Genomic DNA, 23,147 nt, shown 5'->3' with positions numbered 1-23,147 from the left:
GGAGACTACTCTTTATATTTCATGTGCTCTGGTGTTTTGCCTGCATGTATTTCTGTATGAGGACATCCTGCATGTGTTTCTGTATGAGGGCATCAGATCCCCTGGAGCTGTAGTTACAGACAGTTGAGAGTTGCCATGTGGTTGCTGGGAATTGAACCCGGCTACTCTGGGAGAACAGCCAATGCTCTTAACCACTGAGCCATCTTTCCAGCAGAATCTACTCTTTTTAGCAACCAAAGCAGGCCTGCCCGGCCTTGGTCCCATGCTAGAAAATCTATTTCTTTGAGGGTGCCTCCTAGATGCAAAGCTGTTTCTGACCACCAGGGGGCTCCAGTTGACTATAAGACGATGGCCATGGGCCCAATCAAGGGTTGAGAATAAAAGTTCACCGACAGACTTGACCACTTTGTTCATTTTCCAGCTCAAAAAGAAAAGTAACAGCATTGCACCTCAGGCCTCCTCCTCAGCACCGACTGTGAAGTCATGGGAGCCTTCTCGGAGAGCAAGTGGACAACACTGGAGGGGCAAAGTGTCAGTTTCCTCCTTTTCCTGTTTTATCTGCCCATTTCCATTTTTTGAACTAAATTGGCTGTTGCCAACTAATAAAGACTGCTCCCTTTAAAGGTTTATTATTAATTGTGTGTGTGTGTGTGTGTGTGTGTGTGTGTGTGTGTGTGTGTGTGCATGTGTACCTCTGTGTTAGTATGCACATATGTGTGGTAAGCCTGCTGAGTCAGAAGGTATCAGATCCCCTGGAGCAGGAGTTACAGGTGGTTGTGAGCCACTGTTAGTGCTGGGACCTGGACTCAGGTCCTCTATGAAAGCAGTGAGTGCTCTTAACCACTGAGCCATCTCTCCGGCCCTAAGATTCTTGTCCTGTGGGATTTCCATGGGCAGCGATATCCTGAGGCATAACAAAGCCCTCCAAGGACCCCAGGCAGGAAGCAAGTCCCAGTTCAGGCTGTTGAGGGAATGAGAGCCACAGTGAGGACCTTGACTTAGGATCCTGTTGACAGGAGACTTCTCCAAAGAGAGTCAAGGAAATGCTACGCTGGGAGTCTCCATCAAGTTATAGCTTGGTTGGGGACCCATGCTCCAAGTTCCCTGCTCCTGCTCACTAGTGAGTAACATTCACAAGTGTTTCTCCAATGTGTCCCTCTCTCTTTGATATGTTTCTAACCAAGACTGAACCCCATCGCTTCTCACCTTGACTTTGATGAAACTTCTATCCAGACACATCCACAGTGGTGGCCTTCCCTATTTTCCCACTGTTGGAGCTTTGGGGGAGGTAGGCAGAGACTTTGCTAGTCCAGCCTCCACCATCATCTCCTTTAGGTATGGACTGTTTCATCATCATCTCACGCTGGGGGACATCTTGCTGCCTCTGACCACAATGTAGGCTCCACCTGGAACCGCTTCTGTTCGGGCTCTGACTGCTGCTCGGCCTCTGCCTTTCCTACCAGCATTGGCAGAAGCGTGGCCACCTGCTTTGGGGGTCCTTTCAGTGTCTGCTCTTCCTCTCTGGGTACCCAGAACATTCTAACTATGCAGACTGCTACGGTTTGTCCTCCTCTGAACTTATGCGGGGTGGGGGTGGGGGTGGGGGCGGGAGTTAATACTCATTGTGGAGAATGAAGGCAGGGACTTCAGGGGACTGACCTGGACTATAGAAGGCCATCAGGGTAAAGGCCTGATGACTGGATGCTCATGGCTATATAAGAAGTGGAGAATTACAGGCAGACAGGTATGTTCACACACACACACACACACACACACAATCTGCTGTGTTGCTCTGGGTTGCCAACAAGAAAGCTATCACCAGATGAAGTCCTTAAGATCTTGAACCTTTAAAACTGTGATCCAAAGTAAACTTTTTTTCCTTTGTAAAGAAGCTCTTCCCAGGTATTTTGTTACAATAACTGTTAGAGTTTGAATGTGAAATATCTCCCAATGGCCTATAGGCTAAAGACTTGGTCCTTGGCTGGTAATGCTATTAGAAGGTGGTGGCACATTTAAGAGTTAGGCCTAGTAGGCCGTATCCCAGCCCCTGGGGGCGTGGCCTTTAAGGGGATTGTGAGACTTCCTCTCTTCCTCTTTCTCCTAGGGTTTCACCCAGGAGGAACACTTTGTTCTGCCCACACTCCCTGCCTTCATAATCTGCCTCCTCACAGACACAAAATGAGGAGGCCAATCAAACACGGCCCGAAATTTCCCAAACTGTAAGTGCAAAGAAATGCCCCTTCATTTTAAGTTTCTTATCTCAGGTATTTTGCCGCAGCTCACAGTAACTGACTAACAGGAAAAGGTGACTAATGAACAGCTCTGGGACTCATCAGACTTATTGGGCAACATTATTCCTTTCATTACCAAATGATACGTTTCTCAAGCTTTGGGGAAAATGCCTTGCTCGTCCCAGAAATGGAGCCAGTCACAGGACATGATTTACGCAAATATCTGCTGAGCGAGTGAGCGAGGGAAGCTTCGAGAGGCTGCAGACAGAACAAGGGTGTGCTGGTCCTCTCCCGCGCTGTAACGCTTCACACCCTGGCTCCGCGTAGCACGTGTGTGCATGCTGAGTGGCTTGTTGCTCAGAGCTGAAGGGCTTATAGATCCCAAAAGCATCAGGGAAACTTTCATTCGGGTGCGCCCTTGTTTCCCTGGGCTTTTAATCTCATACTTAGAAAAGTAAAATCCAGGCAGGCAAAATGGCTCAGTGTTCGATGCCAAGCCCGATTTCCTGAGTTCCGCCCCTGGGCCACACGGTGGAAGGGCAGAGCTGACTCCTGGAAGTTGTCTTCTGCCTCACACACACGTCATGCTCACACATAGAAAACTGAATTTAAAAATTATTATTTATTTTTTTTTTGGTGTGTGTGTGAGCCAGGCAGTGGTGGTGCACACCTTTAATCCCAGCACTTGGGAGGCAGAGCCAGGGGGATCTCTGTGAGTTCAAGGCCAGCCTGGTCTACAGAGCAAGATTAAAAACTACACAGAGAAACCTTGTCTCAAAAAACCAATAATAATAATAATAATAATAATAATAATAATAATAATTGTGTTTTCCACAGCCAGTTCTAAACCCTCCTTCTATAATGGGGAGACCCCAGAGCTTCATACTATAGGTAGGGGATGTTTCACCAATGCCACACAGACAGTTCTAGAATAAAATCTTCAATACTCATGCCAGATCACTTTCCTCAAAATCCTGTTTCCTTTTTCTTTTTTTTTTTTTTGGAGCTGAAGACCGAACCCAGGGCCTCACACTTGCTAGGCAATCGCTCTACCCCTGAGCTAAATCCCCAACCCTTGAAGTCCTGTTTCTTTTTCCACGGCCTATGTTGATAAAATGGCTTCAGCATTACTGGAAAACAAGGCGGCTATTGCTACCCATGCTTTACTCAGGCTGTGTTGAAACTGTTCTTCAAGCATCGTGATACCCACATCAGAACCTTGAAGAATTTCCCAGCGACTGTGCTGAGACTAGACCGCTTTCCAGACCTCGCCAATGACCAGACAGTCACGCGATGAGCCGTTTGAGGCAGTGGGCCAGCTCTGGGTATCCCTGGAGGGGTCTGATCGAGTTAAGTGATTGACAGCCGATCGTCAGTGCTTGTACTTTATAGATACAGGCCTACCTTCTCCAGCTCTTGGTTCTTCACACTCTGTAAAACGTCTCGACAGTAGTTGCAGTACTCGTCAGCGAGAAAGACCACCTAGGGAAGCGGTGAACGTCAGCTCTTCTGTGAGACCACTTCACGAGCAACTGTCCTGAGAGACCCTGTGGACTCTGCTCTCTGAGGCCACTCTTGTATGGAGTCAACACAACTTACTGACTGACTGCTCATGGAGCTTCCGTTTCGGTGTGGCAACTCATACATCGCCAGGGTTGGCCCTACTACTTTTGGAGGTGTGTAGTGTGTTTTCTGTGTATGTGCACATGAGTGTGTGAAGGCCAGAGGATGACATCCAATGTCTTCATCTGTAATGGTCCACTTTAACATTTTTTAAAGAATTTTTATATTTACTTATTCATGCATGTGGGAACTTGCATGCCACGGCACAGGTGTGAGGTCATATTTGTGTGTGTGGGTGTATATGGGAACATGCATGCCACGGCACAGGTGTGAGGTCATATTTGTGTGTGTGGGTGTATATGGGAACATGCATGCCACGGCACAGGTGTGAGGTCATATTCATGTGTGTGGGTGTATATGGGAACATGCATGCCACGGCGCAGGTGTGAGGTCAGAGGAGTTGGCTCTCTCCTTCCACTGTGTGAGTTCTAGGAATTGAACCCAGTTCCTCAGGCTTGGTGGCAAGTGCCGCCTCTGCTGAGCCATCTCACTGACTCCCTGTTTCTGAAGTTTCTTTTGTTGGTGTTGGTGGTGTGTGTGAGTGTGTGGTGTGTGTGTGTGTGTGTGTGTACCTGTGCACGTTTACATAGGCTCAAGGAGGGCATTGGGTGTCCCTGTCCGTCACTTTTGCCTCATTACCTGACACAGGGAATCACTGTCCCTGGGCCACTGGTTGGCTAGAGTAGCCCCAGCGATCCTCCTGTCTGCAGCCAACCCCCTCCCCCGCCCCCCCCCCCCCCCCCAGCACTGGGATTACAGAATTGAGCCTCTGTGCCAGCTCTTCAAGGCCGCTGGGATCTGAACTCAGATCCTCACACTTGTGCAGCAGACTCTTAGCTGACTGAACCGTTTCTCCAAAGGCCACCAATGTTTGACGCCTCTCTTCCCAAACACTAGCAGCACCCTGCATTATTTCCTAGCTCCAGTTTCTAGAGAATCCAATTCTCTGCCTCCTTTTTCTGGCCTCCCTTCTTTCATGGGGAAAGCCCTCACTTTAGACGTGAATGGCATCAGTCCAAAGGAGCCTTGCCCCAGCTCTGAGGGGCAGACCTCAATTTTCAGGCCCAGGAGGAATGTTGGTCCTCACAGATCTGAGAGGAAGGAGGCGGTATCCCAGGTGATGACCACATCCCAGGCAAAATATGAAGGCACTGATGTAAAAGCCACACAGACTGAAAGGCTAATGTCCCTCAGGACACAGACCTACCAGCTTACAGGAGTACTTGTTTGCCAGCTCTTGTTCCCAAAACGGACATCGTCTGAACGGAGACACGGGTGATTCCATCGAGTCCGTCTTAATTGGTGAGTGATTTTCACACTACAAGTCATTTAGACAACGGTTATTTCTTTAAAATAAAATGAAGTTGCAGTCACAGGTATAAGTTACTCTATCTATGGTCTTGGATGTGGTGCTATTTCTTTAACTCCCCTCATATTCCATTACAATGATAGTGATTCCCATAATACTGTCAACTACATGGCCACAGAGGAGGGGTTTAAGCTTTAATATTGTCTTAGGGTTTCTATTGCTGTGAAGAGACACCATGACCACAACAACTCTTATAAAGGAAAACATTTCGCTGGGGTGGCAGCTTACAATTTCAGAGGTTTAGTCCATTATCATTATGGCGGGGAGCTGGTGGCTGGGCGTACGGCAATGTGCAGTCAGACATGGTGCTGGCGAATTCCACAACTTGATCCAAAGGCAACAGGAAGTAAACTGTAATACTGGCTGTGGCTTGAGCATATACGAGACCTCAAAGCCCACCTCCACAGTGACACACTTCCTCCAACAAAGCCACACCTTCTAATAGTGCCACTCCCTTTAGGGACCATTTTCTTTCAAATCACCACAAATCCATTACCCAAACTGATTATGTCATGATCAGTAAAAACACCATCTATGAGCAGCCTAACGTCACTACTTATTTCTATGACCGACATCTGTAAAACGGAGTCCTGTCAGGTTCGTGCGTGGAGCCTGAGCTGTGAAGAGAGTTAGCTGTATCTGAAATCCTGGGCTGACAGGAAAATGACTGTCATGGGCTTCACTTTGGAAGAACAAATTTCAGGCTAGAAGGAACGGGGAAAGGGCAGTGATAGAAAGCACACGGGCTGCTGGGCGGCGGTGGCACACGCCTTTAATCCCAGCACTCAGGAGGCAGACCAGGCGGATCTCTGTGAGTTCAAGGCCAGCCTGGGCTACAGAGTGAGATCCAGGACAGGCACCAAAGCTACACAGAGAAACCCTGTCTCAAAAAAAAAAACCAACCCCCCTGCCAAAAATAAGAAAGCACATGGGCTGTCCTCACAATGCTGACATCCGGGCAGGGGGTGGATCTGCTCCTGGGCGAAAGACACCAATTTTATTTAAAATGATTTCTTTGGGATTTCTGAAAGCTTTCCTTATAATAGAATGGGCTGAAGTGAGTTCCACTAATTGAACTTGGATGCAAAGCCAACCACACAGAATTGAGGCTTTTCATCTCTCTCTCCATCTTAAGGCTGTGCTCAGTTCTGGACTTGGAATTCTGGCAGCTTTCGGGTCAGGGTTTCACATCCCACCCCTGGCTTCCTCAGGTCCTACATGCACATGGCCGAACTCAGCTACTTGCTGCTCTCTGAGGGGTTTGGTATGTTGCTGTCTATCAGGCTCCTGAGGGTCAGCAGCTCCTTTGAACTCCTGGGCACTCTTCTTCAGGGCAGTCACACACAACAGCAAACACTCCCTGGGGGCGTCACTTCCCCTGTGTGACACCCCTCGTTACTACTGAGTGTCACACTGAGGACCAGGGAGTTGGAGATACCACCCAATGGTCAGCGCTCCTGAATTACTTTGAACATCTGGTAAAAAGCAGGTGACCCTGCACTTCGGGAAACGCATTCTGTGAGTTCAGTGTTTCCAACGTCCTGCATCAACACCCCCTCTGGAGTCCTCTTGGAAAGCAGTGGGGACATCAGCATCTAGACACACACACACACACACAGGGCAGTAATGTAGAGTGGTGACACTCAAGGCTTCTTTCTTCGGATGCTGCCTGCGCCCCGGTCCCAGTGTACACTGTTCTCCGGTCTGTGGGGGATGGTGAGATTGACCATCGGGAAGGGTCTGTTTCACAAAGCCTAGCCTGACTATCGGTGCTTCTCTTAGGACCCAGGGAGCTCAGTTCCAGCTCTGGGGCAGCTTCTCACAGGGAAAACCTCACTTACACCCTCCATCTGCTCCAGAGCTCAGACTGACCCGGATAAAGCTTCTCTCTGGCTGCTACTGCTGTTCCCAAAGCCATGTTTCTCAAAGTGTGGTCCTGAAACCACACCTTGGTAATAAGGATCCACAGTCCCAGTCCCCAGGGGTGATTCAGAGGAGGCCAGAAATCTAGCATTTCAACCACATTTCTAGCACACTTAGGTTGAGAACTATAAATCTAGGCCGGTAGGTGTATGGGTGTGCATACACATGTGCTCCCGTGTAGAGGCCAGAGCAGGGTGCCCGGCCCCTTCCTCCATTGCTGTTGGACTGGAAACCCGATGTTTTGTCTAGGCTTGCTGGCCACTGAGCCAACCGGATCCACCTGTCTCTGCTCCTTAATGCTGGGTTTATAGGCATGAGCAGCTGTGCCTGGCTGTTTCTCTAGGTGTTTGGGATCCAATATCAGATCTTCATCAAGCACTCTTACTCACCAAGCCACCCCCGCCTCTCGAGCCAGACTTTCTCTCTCTCTCTCTCTCTCTCTCTCTCTCTCTCTCTCTCTCTCTCTCTCTCCCTCTCCCTCTCCTTTCCTTTCCCTTCCTTCCATCCTTCTTTTTTCCCCCCTTTTTCTTTCTATGCTGAAACCACTGAAGTTCTCTATTTCAACATAACAAATCACTGTTCCGCCATCACCCAGAAGTCACGTTAGGATGGAGTATCAGGCACTGAAGGATTCTCAGTCCTAGCTTGGACCCCTGTATCCACCACTCCTCGGGCAGGCTCAGGGTGTGGAGAGGACATGAGAGCCAGAGGGTGGGGAGGAGCGCCATGCAATGCTGTCTCCTGGCCGTGACATTTCTACTGCACGCATGATTTCACAGCAGCTGTGGATACCTGCATACACCCACACAAGATGAAGCTACCCTAGAGTCCAGCACGGATGGGGAGGGGCTCGCAAGGCCCTAGCTAAGGAGCCACTGGCAGCTGATGGCCTGCTAGAGGAGGAAGAGTCGCTTTTCCTTGGGGATGTGGCCACGGGCAGGTTGCCCATGTTACGGGGAGTGGCCCCCCAACCTGCGTGCATATGGGCAGAACAAACTGGACTGGAGAGGACCTGAAGTTTGGAAGGGGTGTGTCGGGAGGCTATCTGGAGGGAGCTGCTGAAAGGGGGTGAGGCAGAGATGATGAAAATATAATGTGTGTATACATGAAATTCTCAAATAATAGATTATATACAGATACAGTATGATGGTTGTAAGAATACAAAAGTACTTCGTTATGAGACATCCAAAGGAAAACTCATGGGTGCCTGAAGGGTAGGACACTTGGGTCTCTTCCTCTTCCTCCCCCTTTTCATGTCACAGCTGTAAGGTGAATAGCTTTGCTTCAGCACACACACCCCACCATGACATGCTTCACCTCAGCCCCAGAAGATTTGGGGCTAACCCATAATAGTTTATAAAACTTCCCAAAGTGCGAACCAAAGTAAACCTCTTTGGTTTTTAAGTTGATCAGAGCAGGTCTTTTGTTACAGTGACAGAAAGCTGGCCAGTACAATGCTTATGCGCTAACCCTGAGGTCACCATGGGGGTGCCTTCTTACTCTTGCCGTGGCCCCCAGACATGTTCTGCCTTTCCTGAGTTACTTCATCAGTTCTCTTGCCTTTTTTCTTTCTGTATCTTTGATCACCCCCCCCCCATCTCCTGTTCTCTTTTTGAAGATGCTTTGATAGTGCCCCACACCATCTTGAATGAAATCCAAATTCCTCAGCCTGGTGTTAGCAAGCTCTTCACATTTGGCTTCTCTCCACCTTCCTCGCCCAAAGCACAAGGCCATTCCATTCCTCACCGCCTCCAGACTGTTAGAACTACCCACCCCAGGTCTAATGTAAGCTACACCCCAAGATGAATACCCTCCCAACAAGGATTCTGGAAATCCCTTCAGAATCAGCTATGTGGTAGTTAAGAGGCAGAGCTCTGGTGCCCCAAGATGCTCCAATCTCCAGATCCTGTGACTCTGCTGCTTTACATGGCACGAGGGACCAGGGACATAGGTGGCCTTGAGAAGCTGGAAGGCAAGAAACTGATTCCCCGGAGCCTGCAGTTAGAGCAGAGCTCTACAGACACAGTCACCTTAGCCTGGTGAGAACTGATGGGGGACTCATGCCCTCCAGAACACCAGAGAACCGTTTTGTGTTGTTCAAAGCCACTCGCTTCGTGTTCATTTGTTACAGCAATCCCCCCGCCCCCTCGTCTTCTGTGAGGCTCTCCCTAGTCGTTCCTCATGGCTAAAATGAACGTCAGGGCTAGAGCAGTGAGGCAGGAGGGGGGGGGGGATACAGAAGGGAGATGAACAAGAGGGCTTGCAGCCGGGTGTGAAATGGCCAAGCTGGCCGGGTAAGAGGAAGGACAGGAACCCACTGAAACAAGTTGTCTGTCTCTGGTGATGCCCACCCCTGCCGCGCATACACCACCAGCTCCACACGGCACCTTGCCCTTTCCCATAACTTCTCAGTTTTATGAGTAGTCACACTTTTTGAAACATGGCTTCTTTATTTTGTCTTATGTGTTTGGGTATTTTGCCTGCACGCACTGATACGTGCACCACATGCATGCCCGGTGCCATGGATCCCCTGGAACGGGAATGACAGGCAGTTGTGAGCTGCCATGTGGGTGCTGGGAACTGAACCTGGGACCTCCAGAGAAGCAGCAGCGCTCTTAACCACTGAGCCACCTCTCCAGGCCTGGGACAGTTACATTTTAAAAAAAAATATATTCTTGCACCTAACTGAATTGTGGGTAAGGACGGCTTGGCTCTTAAGAAAGCTTCTGCCTGTTCCATGAGGGGAGGAGAAAGCGCCCACACACCAAGACTAGGGAGTCCAGATACGTCTCAGTGTGCTCTCACGTGGGGGGCGGGCTCAGTTGCTGCTTACCCAGCTGCTGGGCATCCCCCTTGACGGCCTGCTCCATCTACCTGTGTCCCCGGGGTGAATCCCTCAGCAGTCCAGGAACTAAGACTACCGGTGTAATCAGGGGATCCATGAGCGCGGGTCAGCCCTCATTCATAACCACTCTGACCCACCTCAGCCCTCATTCATAACCACTCTGACCCACCTCAGCCCTCATTCATAACCACTCTGTCCCACCTCAGCCCTCATTCATAACCACTCTGACCCACCTCAGCCCTCATTCATAACCACTCTGACCCACCTCAGCCCTCATTCATAACCACTCTGACCCACCTCAGCCCTCATTCATAACCACTCTGATCCACCTCAGCCTCTCCTGCCTTTCCAGACTCACTGCCATTCAGCACTGTCCCAGTGACCCCATGTCAACCGTAGCTCCCTGCCCACAGACAGTGCTTCTCAAGCACAAGGCCCTGGGATTTTGTCTTTATAACTTGTGGGTTACATCCCATGCAGCCCTCAACAGTACTAGTCACAAAATAGGTGTTTAAAAAAAGTGACTCTTAGTGAGAGTGTATCGATTAGGGACAACGTTTGTGTCCTTCCAAATCCCTCTGCTGATGTCTTAATTAAACTGTGCTAGAATTTAGAAGTGGGACGTTGGGAGGTGATTAGGTCAGGAGGGTGGGACCTTCATGAACTGGATCACTCACAAGCAAGAGTTCAGAGAAGGTCACCACCCAAGGTCAGGAAGGGCAGCCTGCTGCTTGCAGCTCAGCACAGAGACCTGGCCAGCCGCACCCAGAACCACGAGAAATCAGTGTGTTTAAACTGCTCAGTTTAGAGTAATTTGCTTTAGCAAACTGAGCATACACAATCAAAGTGCTCTCATGATGTCTTGGCCAACTAAAGCAAGGCTCAACTCAGTGTCACAGATTAGCTATTAATAGTTCGGACGTCCCGATTCTAAGAGTTGGAAGAATACTGCAGAGGCACATTGCAGGAAATTCATCACTAGCCACTATGCATCCTTTAGAATTGTACCTCAAGAAGCACAGCTCAACAGTGACCACAGCTGGGCAGTGTGGTCCCTCTGAGACAGGGGCCAGGTCTGTCTTAGCTGAGTATAATGTATGCTGGACACTCAACAGTGAGACCAATGGTGGGTTAAGGGTTGTCCAGAACACCACACACAAGAAACAGCTGTAGCTCCCAGATACAAGGGGGTCTATTAAAACACATCTATTTTATAGCATACTCACTCTTTCTTCCTGTTTGATAACGTTGTTATAATCAGTAGATTTTCCAAAGGTGACCACATCACCACTGCGGAAGAACAGACAACAGAGAAATCACGTGACTAAGAGACCTCTCTCCCAACCCAAGAACGGAATTTCTTCTGCAGCAAGCTTATTTGTTTAAGGTATAAGTCTTTATCAAAAAACCCCGTCCTCCAAGGTCCTATCCACATATGGTGATTGTCATGTGCTTGAGATTTTTTTTTTAATCTATTTCTGTATCTGGGACAACCTCGCATTTTAATTTTAAAATTTTTATTCCCTTCAGAAGCAAGGGTATGATACCATCAAGGCTACAACTTCACTCCTGTGGGAAAGGAAAAACCACTGTGAAAAAGGGATCTTTACTACTTTCTGATTCGGGTGTTTTACATTAGCAACCCAGATAGGATAATGTCACTACGTGATGGAGGTGACAGAGCACTGTCACGGAACAAGGGAACTGGGGGTTGATAGTAAACTGGTAAGCTTCACTTTGCCATGCTCGTTGGGCTGTGTGTTTAAGAGACATTAGACAGCAGAGAACAGATATAGGCCTATTGAGTGGCATGGTGTGTTTTCCCTTTAATTATGGGCATAAGATAAAGTAGGGTGCAGGGCCTCCTGCTTGCTTCGGGAAATGTGCCTTCTCTAGGTGTGAGAGAGGAGAGCATCTTCTTCCATGTCTGCCCAGGGCTGTGGCTGAGCTGAGGGCAGGCATGGCTGGCGAGCTCTGTCCACCCAAGTCATCCTCCTCCTCTTTGCCCCAGAGTGCAAGGCTCTCTCCCCTCAAAGCAGGGAGCCATCATCAGGTGGACACTCAGGGACTGGGCCAGCAATGGCTTTCACTGCATCCAAGAAGACTCCATCCCTGCCCAGCCTCCCAAAAACCCTGAGGGCTCTCTTCTAAAGGTTTGTGTCATGGTGTCATTCTGTTCTCCTGTCTGAGTCATGAAAACCTGGACAGAGTATTTGATATGTATCTGATAATGTTTCCACACAGTACTCTATTCTCTCCCCAAATGCAGTGGACAGACTGAAAGCCTGGATACCAGCCCTTCAGGGAGGCACACACCCTTCATCCTTTAGCGAGAATTGTTATCAAAACATCGATTTTACTTTGGACATTCCAGATGGCTCATGGGATATAGGTTCCATTCAACCCAGAGATACAGATGGAGGAACTCTGCACATAAGTAGCTCGCAAATGCTAGAAAATGGAGAATTTGAAGAGTTTTAGGAGTTCCATTTTGGAGATGTATTGTGGACTGAGCTGTGTCCCCCACTTCATATACTGGAGTGTTAGCCTCTAATGTAGCTATATCTGGAGAAAGACGTGTGTGTGTGTGTGTGTGTGTGTGTGTGTGTGTGTGTGTGTGTAGTTGTAATTTGCCTTTTATTTTATAAGGGCTCACTCACAGTTAAGAGATTGCCTTGAGGCTGGGCGTGGTGGCGCATGCCTTTAATCCCAGCACTTGGGAGGCAGAGGCAGGCAGATCTCTGTGAGTTCGAGGCCAGCCTGGTCTACAGAGTGAGTTCCAGGATAGGCTCTAAAGCTACACAGAGAAACTCTGGAAAACCAAAGAGAGAGAGAGAGAGAGAGAGAGAGAGAGAGAGAGAGAGAGAGACAGAGAGAGAGAGAGACAGAGAGAGAGAGACAGAGAGAGAGAGACAGAGAGAGAGACAGAGAGAGAGAGAAAGAGACAGACAGACAGAGAGAGACAGAGAGAGACAGAGAGAGAGATTGCCTTGAGGTCTTAGAAAAGACTAAAGTTTTGAACTTGAAACTCCGAAGGTTACAGAGGCTGTTGAAGTTGGACTGAATGCGTTTTGCATTATGAGACAGCCATGAGCCTGTGGGGCCAAGGGCGCTAGGATTTGGTATCAAGTTGAGGAGGCTGGGCTCATGAGGGTGAACTTGGATTGTCAACCTGGTTGGCTTTAGGAACACCTGGGCCATTAAGGAGCACACCTTTGGGTGCATCTATTGTGGGAGTCTGTGGGAGACCAGCTCCCACCTGCTCCCACCTTTTGAAGGGTTCTTAGGTGGGGGAGAGGGGAATTAAGAAATGATAGAAAGAGAGACCTAGCCGACGAGAAGAAAGACAGAAACACAGGACAGCTTCAGGAGGGCCTGGGTCAATACCCAACAGCCTTGAAGTTTATTCAAAAGGGCTTTTTATAATATGCCAAGGGGAGAGGCAAAAGACCTCCCCCTTGCAAGATCAAAGCACACTGTACAGCCAAGTATAGACCCTTCCAAACACCTGGTAACTACGCCCATGACCAAATCACCTCCTTATGCAGCCCTGCTGGGTAAAGCAAACCCAGATTCTCTGACCCTGAGTAAGTTCTCACTAGGAAGCCTCTGTGGGCTCCCACAATCTACAAATGTGTTCCCAGAACCACTGACTGAGGAGGGGAACCCCCCCCATGTGGTGGCACCATCTCCTGGGATGGGGTCTTGGGCTGAATAAAGAGGGGGAAAGCAGAAAGCCAGCTGAGCATTTGGCGGTCCCCATTCTCTGCTTCCTGGCCAGCACCAAAGACAAGCATCCCGCCACTGTGCCTTCCCCTCAGTGAGGGAATGTGTTACTCGGAACTGCGAGCCAAAACAAAGCCTCTTGCTTTGCCATTTTGTTGGGTACTTAGCCACGGCCACAAGAAACACAAAGCAATACATACAGATTCTGGACCATTCTATCAATGAAAACAAAGAAATAATACATGAACTGTGAATTAATCCCTAGAATAAAACAAGACAGAAGGAAACATCTGAAGTGAAAATTCACCGAATGTCAGAAAAGGAATTTAACCAGAAAACTATGGTTGTCTGCATTTGGGGATGTCTTAAGAATCGTTACTGCAGCCTTTTTTCTTTTTGAGACAGGGTCTCATTACGGAGCTCTGGCTGGCTTGGAACTCTCTTTATAGACTAGACTTGCTTCAAACTCACAGAGATCCACCTTACCTCTGCCCCTTAAGTGCTGGGACTAAAGGTGTGAGCCATCACACATGACCCTAGGCTTTTTTTTTTCAAGTAGGAGGAAATGCAATTTCTCTACAATTTTACATTATGTCAACATAGAATTCCCAGTGTCTTTCCTATGTAAAAATAAATACAAGACCACAATATGAATATTAGGTCCATTTATCCATCTATCTTTCTCTCAAATCACCTTCTAATCCACCCATTTATCTGTTCATCTGTCTGTTCAACCATCCATCCATCCACCTATTCACCATTCATCCATTTGACTGTCCATCGATCTGTTTCTCTCATTCAGTCATCATACACTTGTTAAGTGTCTGCCACAGGACAGGCATTTTGTTGGCTTTTGTCAGGCATAGTTGTGATTGAAACACACATCTGTTCTCTCAGAGGCTAATCTGCTGAGGAAGAAAACAAAATGTAAAGATGGTGAATGAGAACCGTGGCAGCTGACGTGTGGGGCATTACGATGGATGTCAGAATAGTCCCATGCCTCGGTGAATTCACTGGTTTGTAAGCATGTCCACCTGCAGCTAGATAAGCTCACATGAGCTTCCTTTGCGATTAGCGAGCCTCATTTGGCTGAAACTTACACAAGACACTGGGATAGTGCTTATGAAACCCTTTTGATGGTGAGAGTAAGCTTCACCAGGCATTCCTGACGATATTCAGAAATACGAAAGTGGCAGCTGGCAGATCTGGGTCAGACCGAAGGGAACAACGATGGACACGTCACTCCTCTCTCTCACCCCTCTCCCACCGCTGACTCACAGCCTTGGAGCAACTAGCACTGCTCATTGTGGCTGAGTCAGGCCCTCAAGTATTTCCAGCTTTTACATGAAACTCCCGAATTCCTGCCAGGTGATTGGTGTTAGATGTGGGTTTAACTCAAGGATAACTGGAAGGAAGGTGGTAAGACCAAGAGAAGACAGGACCTGTGTGTGGCTGTGACCCTCACTATGGGAGCCATGTTATTCTTTAATGTTAATGAGGGGATTTTATGCATTGAAATTACAATTATCAGAAAGAGAAAATGTTTCAGCCTCACGGAGGGATGCGGCCATCCAAAACAAAATCCATCTCGTCAGACAAAGAAACAGTGGGGCTGTCTCTACCCTGTCTGGGATGCCCAATCAAGAGAATGTGGGCCAATAAATAGGTTTAGTGAGTTTGAACCAGTTTTTCTTCAAAACCACCTCCTTTTAAGAGCAGTGGTTCTCAACCTTCCTAATGCTGTGACCCTTTAAAAATACAGTTCCTCATGTTGTGGTGACCCCACTCCCCTAGCCATAAAATTACTTTTGTTGTTACTTCATAACTGTCATTTTGCTATGGTTATGAATCATAACATAAATATCCGTGTTTTCTGATGGTTTTAGGTGACCCCATGAGAGAGTCATTTGACCCCCCCAAAAGGGGTTGTGATCCATAGGTTGAGAACCTCTGTTTTAGAGTCTCATGTAAGCAAAGATGCACAGAAGAATACACGGGAACAGGGGTGTAGGTCAGGTTAAAGTGTGTGCCCAACATGCACAAGGGCCTGAGATGATCCCTATGTGTAGTGCAGATTAAATAAAATATACATTGAAGTGGAGGGGGAGCTATTTCAGGAGAGGAAGGAAGAGAACCTGGCTAGGAGGAAGGTAATCAAGAGAGGTTAATGGGGGGGGGGGGGTAAATATGAACAAAACACATCATAACCATGTGGGAAAATGTCATAACAAAAACCAATGTATCACCACACATTTTGTTTTAGAATTAGTATATGCTAATTAAAAAGTAAAAAGAAACCAGCATGAGTTAGGACGTGAGCTGGAGATGACAATGCAGTTGGGCCACAGGCTGATGAACAGAGAACCTCTGCTCGGGTCTAGCCTTAAGGCCTGGCGTGGGAGCTTGGAGGTCTCAGTCAAACGACCCAGTGCAGTGAGGATCTGGTGGAGTGGACCTAGAGAGAACTGCAGACATTTGCTGGGCTTGAACCTGGAAATCTGGGCTAGAAAGTAAGGCTGTGGTAGACCTGAGTCCCGCTTTCCCTGCACTGGAGTCTACCACCACCCAGGGCCAGCCACAGTGAGAATAAGGTCAGAGCGGGTCTGTCCGGGCGCCAGCCACAAGGGCTGTGTGTCTTTGGGCTCACTGGCCCCTGCGTCATTTCCCCAGTGCGGTTCTGATTCAGACCACCAGGACATTTATTAGGCTCGAAGCCAAAGCAGAGTCACTGCTAAACTATGGCCCTCGTGAAGCCACACACAATCCCCAGAGCTGGCCTTGCTGAGAAGGAAGGGATCCAGGTCCTCCGCTGGGTGTCTGAGGCCTGAGCAGTTTCCGATCACCAAAGCAGCACCAAGAGCAGTCCTATGGCACAGGAGTGGCCCTGTGTTTGTCTGTCCCATGAGGACGTGGGGTCCTTGTGGGCTACCCCTCAGCTGCTGCATCCTGACCTAGGCTATTAGGATTTAATAATAAACACTGGGCAAGGGGAAGGGCAGTTAGACCAGGGAATACAGGAGGCCAGGGAGGAAAGCAGCTGATGGCTACTCTTCCTTCAGCAAGACTCGTGGGCTCTGGGGGGTCCTGGACAGGAATGTCGAGGGGTCAGACGACTCTAAGTCCTATTTAAGGTCCAGAGCCTCTAAATATTTGGTAACATGTGACCTCAGACTTCCTTTCCAGGCTCACCTATAGTTAGAGTTTTCTGAGTCCCCTCATGGAGAAGACCCAGGGAACCCTTGTTTCTTTGGGAACCAGCAAACGTCCACGTGCTTTATGTAGTATGAAAATCACATTACTTTAATCAGTTTTCACAATCACTTGGCACGGGAGAGACCAAGACACACTTCTAGGATACACGGTTAATCTTAAATACATAGATAAGTAAGTAAATATCCCCACACGTCTTTCAAGTGTGGTGTTAGCTCTGGTTTGCCTCCACATTCTCGGCTTTGGCATCACTGCCATTAATCTAGACTTCCATTACATCACTCTGGCACCCCAATCTCTCTCGCACATCACTCTGACAGTAGGGGAAAACAACTTGAAGCAATTACAAAGGTAAGAGGATTAAACTGCAGTAAAATCCAATTCTCAGACCACGCTGGTCTAGCGGGAGCACCGTCTCCCAGTCCCCGTGGGTCCTCCCGCGGTGCTCTCTCACCACAGGTGAAATAATGATTTGGGTTTTGATTGAAAGACGCTCTTCACAGCTAGCTTTGGATATAATGTTAAGATGTACATATAGGGGCATGCCATCACATCACAGTTGCAAAATCTGTGCAGTTTTGATTACATGAAATATAGGCATCTCTGAAATACGCCAACCAACTTGTGTGGTGCTGTACTTCATTCACCCTAATCCTCAAACCTCCCTGCCAAGGTGGAAGGTAAGAATTGTTGCCCCACTTTATAGATCAGGCAGGAGAAAGAGAATTCGGAGGGGGAGGTTCTGATCTGCGTTCAGAGCGATGACCTGTCATCCTAGTCTTTTAGGACACACAGGTGCCAGACAAGGTAATAATAATACAAGGACTGTGGATAAAACTGAGTTGTAGAGACCTTACCTACCATATACAGGGCCCAAGGTTCATCCCTCCTAGCACACAGACACACACACACACACACACACACACACACTGGTTCCATCCTTCCCAACACATACAAACAGACAGACACATGCACACACAAATTCACACTAGTTCCATCCTTTCCAGCACACAGACAGACAGACAGACAGACACACACACACATTGGTTCTATCCCTCCCAGCACACAGACATACACACAGACACACACAGAGACACAGACACAGACACAGACACAGACACAGACACACACACACACACACACACACACACACACACACACACACACACACACCCTATAGTAAAAGTGTTTTGAAACTAAAAATGTGCAAGAATTAGGCTACTGGAAAAAAACATGCTGGCATGCTGAGCACCAAAGCTTAGTCATTTTCTTCATGGAGGGAGGTTGCTATTCAACTATTTAACTGTCTCCTGACCCATTAGATTTAATGAACAACTTAATTGTCAAATGACGACCTGTGGGAAAGCCTTTGTGAGTGTTGAAAGTGTAAGTTATCCACGGTTGCTTTCTTGATGCAAACTTCAGCCTCTGGGTGTGTGTGTGGGGGGGAGGTCACGTTTCACAGGCAGACAGCAAATAAGACCAGGCCTTGCAGTGGGTGGCTTTCCATGGAGATGGGCCAGGGAGGGGTCCTTGGAGCAAACGATAAGTTCCTGAGGATGTCAGGGGAGCTTGGGGCTGGGATTGGCTTCCAAAGCCTTTGCCGAGCCAGGAGCCAGGGTGTCATCCAGGGCCATGATTCCTCATACGCAAGCTTTTTTTTTTTTTTTTAGGCTGCTAGAAAACAACCGGGTAATGCATATGTTTAACCTTAACAAGTTCTAACCAGCCCTGGAAACCATAGGGTGGACAGGGCCAAAAAGCTGGTTGCAACTTGGACACCTCATTAGTAGGGAGACTCATCCGCGGTCTCGCTGGGGGGTCCTGGCCCCAAAGGCTCTGTTTTAGTCTTAGCCCCTTCTTGTACACCCGCTGCCTAAACAGAAGGAAGAGAGGTCCTTCCTGGGTCAGTGGCCTTCTGGCAGAGCGGCTGGGATCCTCGGGTGGTGGTGGCCACAACTGCCAGACTGCAGCTAACTTCCAGTGCGGTCGCTTCCCCCCAGGGGCTGGGGGAGGGGGGCTGGAAGAAGAGTGCTCTGCCTGTATTGCTTTGCTGGTACACAGATCCAGCTGTGGACCCACAGCTGCATTCCACAGGCTCAGGCGGCCACCCCAGGGCCATCCCCTGAGCTCATGAGCTGGCAAGAGAACAAAGGGACCAAGAACAAAGGCTCAGCGTTTGAAGGACAGCGTAGACACTTTCAAAGGCCTTTAGCTGGAAAAGCTCTCTCTCTCTGTGTTTGTGTGTGTGTGTGTGTGTGTGTGTGTGTGTGTGTGTGTGTGTGTGTGGTGTGTATGTTTGTGTGTGTATATATCTGTGTCTGTGTGCTGGGAGGGATGGAACCCGTGTGTGTGTATGTGTGTCTGTGTGTGTGTACATGCCTGTGTGTGTGTGCTAGGATATACATAATGTGTGTATGTGTGTGTGGTATGTGTATGTTTGTGTGTGTACATATCTGTGCCTGTGAGCTAGGATGGATGGAACCTGTGTGTGTGTGTGTGTGTGTGTGTGTGTGTGTGTGTGTGTGTATGTTTGTGTGTGTGTATGTGTACATGTCTATGTGCTGGGAGAGATGGAATCTATGTGTATGTGTGTGTGTTGTGTGTGTACACTTATGTGTGTGTCTATGTGTATGTGTTTATGTTTGTGTGTGTGCACCTGTCTGTGTCTGTGTGCTGGGAGGGACAGAACCCGTACCCATGTGCATGCATGCGTGCATGCATGCATGTGTGTGTGTGCATGTGTGTGTGCGTGTGTGTGTGTGTGTGTGTGTGTGTGTGTTGGCAGGGAGGAGGGCGAAGGTTAGCTCCATTACATCTTGAAGAGAAACATGAGATTACATGTAATTCTTTCCGGAATTTAATTTAAGTAGAATGGAAAAGGACAGTAGTTTTCTTTAAAATGTTTTAACTTGGGATTTAAGTTAAGCAGGGCTGCTTCCCCAGATGTGATTAAACACACATGCACACATGCCCACATGCACTGCACTCTGACAAGAGAGGGAGGCATTTTGTGCCTTGGCCTCAGTCTGACGAATTTCTAGGTCAGCAATTACACCATGTCCAGATCTCAGTCTGGCTGCCTGCTAAACACAACGGGATCCTGGGAGGCCTGTTCCCTGCAAAAATCACACTACCCTGGAGATGGAGAAGAGTGAGAGTTCTGGACTTCATGAAGGGGTCTTTTTCATATGGTAAGAAGCAAACAAAAATCTCAAGATCTTGATCAGATCTTGGCCTCTCCTGGGTCTAGGGTGAGAGTTATCACACCCATCCTACCCCATAGATGCTTCATCTGTGCTCTGTCACCTCTGTGCGTGGTAAGCAGACACTGTGTCCTGGTCCCCAAGATGGACCCTTTGCTGTATCTTGGGATACATTTCTCCTCCCCTGCAGAAGTATGGAGGAAAGGGTGTGGTGGTATTCCAAGGACTTGAGTGTAGACTGTTTGCATTGATGCAGTGGCTATCTCAAGGCAGTGGGGAATAGAAAGACAGGTTTGTCTTGACATTGAATGTGTTTTAGCTAGGCTATATGTCTCTTTGAAGTGTTTGGGGACAGTGGCATAATGCTGAAAGTCACTTTTCCCATTCTTGGCCAAATCTCTGTGCTAATGCTCTGTGTGTGTGTGTGTGTGTGTGTGTGTGTGTGTTGGAGGGTGATATGTGTTTAAACCATACTCTTGAACAGCCCAGGCACAGGTTAGCGTCCCCCAGTTGCTTTAGAGAGCTTGTGTGCTCCACCCTAAAATGGTTCTGGGAAGAAATACTTATCTTTCTCTCGGTTGTGGGGCTGTAACTCGGGACTTCTGGGCAAGTGCTCCACCACTGAGAGGCATCTCCAGCCCAAGGCTGCCTCCCCAGGGGAATCTCTATCCTGCCTCTCAGTCAACAGCAGAGCTGTTGCACATTAGCCATCATTCCCGGACTCATAAAGGACCACTGGCCTCAGCGAGGCAGACAACTTTGGGGGAACCTCAAAAACTCCCATCTAAAGCCTTGCCCAGGGCTCTCCCTTGGGTTTTAAATGCGGAGAAGTGAGTATAAGCAGACCCAGCTGCGCTCTGTGGGGCTGATGACTTCCAGGTGTGCAGAGCCAGGCTCCTCCTTGCTGGCTTCCCTTTGCTAATGAGTCCAGGGCACCCACCCCTCAGATCTGTTAGAGGCGGAGAGTTCTTGTGTCTCCCGGGCACTATCAGCTCACCTCTCATGTGGGGAGATGGGCAAAAGAGTTTTGAAGGGGAGCAAGGATTGGAATGGTTGTAGCCTATGCAGCTTTGAGATCCCTGGCCGCCCCGAGGACTGAGCAGGGAGACGTCATGGGGCTTACCATGCCTTTTCTCCTGGATTATGGAGTTATGCTTGCTTTATTATTTTTAATTGAATTTTTTACCAATGTAATTATAGATTTATATGTAGCTGTAAGAAATAATTAGGGGAGAGATCCCTTTTATGCTCTGCTATGTTACACCCAGTGGTAACATTGTTTGAAAACTATAGTACAATCGCCCCTTCAGATCTACCAGGCATTGATTCCAGAACCCACTAAACCTCTAAGGAAACCTAATTCCATGGCTGCCAAGTCCTCATATGAAATGTATAGTATTTGCAGAGACCTTGCACACACCCCTGAACACTATAAATCAGCTCTAGTTGACTCACAGTACCTAGGACATTGGAAATGCTATGAACAAAGCTGCCACACTATATTGTTTAGGGAATAATGCTAAAAAAATACAAACCAGTTCCTATGTTCAGTGCAGACAGATTTTTTTCCCCCAAATAATTCCCACCCATGGTTGGTTAAATCTGAGACTGTGGAAGCTGCAGGGACAGTCAGCTGTATCATATCACAGCCTAGATACTGCCATTGATACAACTCACCTATCTTACTCAAATTTTCTGTTTTACTTAAACTGTGTGTGCGCGCATGCACGCACACATTTCTAAACAATTTTATCGCCTTCGTAGGTTCATATATCTCTCACCACAGCTGAGATGCTGTTATAGGGGAACCCATGGGATAAGGATGGAAAGACAGGACACAGAATTCAAGAAAACATTTGCAGACCACATAAACAACAAAGGGATAGTATCTAAAATAGGGGAAAGTGACCCAGAAGAACGGAAATACAGATCCCTCAAGGGATGGCGCTTATAGCCAGGCTCATCTCCAGCTTCCCTCGCCCCTGGACCCTCATCTTTCCCTCGTTTCATCTGAACACGTCCTATCAGTGGAATCATTTAGGGTGGGGGCTATTTTTCCCTTAGCAAAACTCCACAGAGATTTAGCCAAGTTTCGACGTGTGCCAATGGTTTGCGCCTCTTTACTGCCGGGTGGCCGTCTATGGTAGAGATGTACCCCAGTTAGATTAACCGCTGCAGGGCATCTGGGCTGACTCCAGTTCGAGGCTGTTACCACTGCAGCTGTTGTGAACATTCGTGTGTGGGTCTGCATGTGGACAGTAGTTTTCTTTTCTCAGGGACAAATGTCTAGAAGATCCACGGGTGATTAGACAGTACTCATGTGTCGGTTTTTATGAAAAACTGACAAACCGTTTTGTAGGGTGACTAATCATTTTATATTCGCACCAGAGATGTGGGAACATCCCGGGTTCTCTGCATTGTCATCAGGATTTGGTCTTTCTATTTCTGTTACTCTCACAGGGATGTAGGCACAGCTCACTGAAAAAAGGGTTTGCTGTTTGGGTGTGTGTGGGGTGTGTGTGTGTGTGTTTGTCTTTCGTTTGTTTTCTAATAGGATCGTTTTTGAGTTTTCATACTATTGGGTTTTACAAGCTCTTTCTAAATTCTGGATTCTAGTCATCTGACAACTGCGTGCATTGCAAATATTTTCTTTCTGTCCGTGTCCTTTCTACTCCCCTTTCCAGAGCTTTTGAAAAAGCCCAACTAAGTTTTTTCCTTTTAGGGTTTGTGCATTTGGCAGTAAGTCTGGGAACTTTCTGCCTAGCCAAAGGTCCCATGAAGCTTATTTTAAATTTAATATTCTCATATTTTATTTATTTGCTTTCTTGTTGTTAATTTTGTGGTAAGATTTTGCAAATATTACCTAGTACAATCTCAAACTCTTAAACAGTTGGGAACTCAGCCTCCCTACTGGCTGGAGTACAGCTTTATTCTTTTGTGGGGGTTGAGACAGGGTCTTTCTACATAGCCCTGGATGTCCTGGAACTTACTACATAGACCAGCTTGGCCTCTAA

General features: G+C 48.0%; 1 protein-coding gene across 1 annotated transcript in view; it reads right to left on the bottom strand.

Annotated features, from left to right (window-relative positions):
- The window catches only part of Rfx8 (regulatory factor X8), a 66,833-nt gene that overhangs the window by 21,269 nt on the left and 22,417 nt on the right, over positions 1-23,147 (bottom strand). Inside the window, exons 5-7 of the mRNA XM_052745069.1 lie at positions 11,218-11,281; positions 5,062-5,172; positions 3,636-3,713 (exon numbers count right to left, since the gene is read on the bottom strand). Of these exons, the coding sequence (XP_052601029.1) occupies positions 3,636-3,713; positions 5,062-5,172; positions 11,218-11,281 (253 nt within the window). The remainder of the gene's footprint in view (positions 1-3,635; positions 3,714-5,061; positions 5,173-11,217; positions 11,282-23,147) is intronic.

The sequence above is a fragment of the Peromyscus californicus genome, unplaced genomic scaffold (assembly GCF_007827085.1).
Source record: "Peromyscus californicus insignis strain IS unplaced genomic scaffold, ASM782708v3 Scaffold_19__1_contigs__length_69161282, whole genome shotgun sequence".
In the NCBI taxonomy this organism is placed as follows: domain Eukaryota; kingdom Metazoa; phylum Chordata; class Mammalia; order Rodentia; family Cricetidae; genus Peromyscus; species Peromyscus californicus.
Note: the sequence above shows the minus strand (reverse complement) of the source record. Positions and strands in the feature narration are given on the sequence as shown.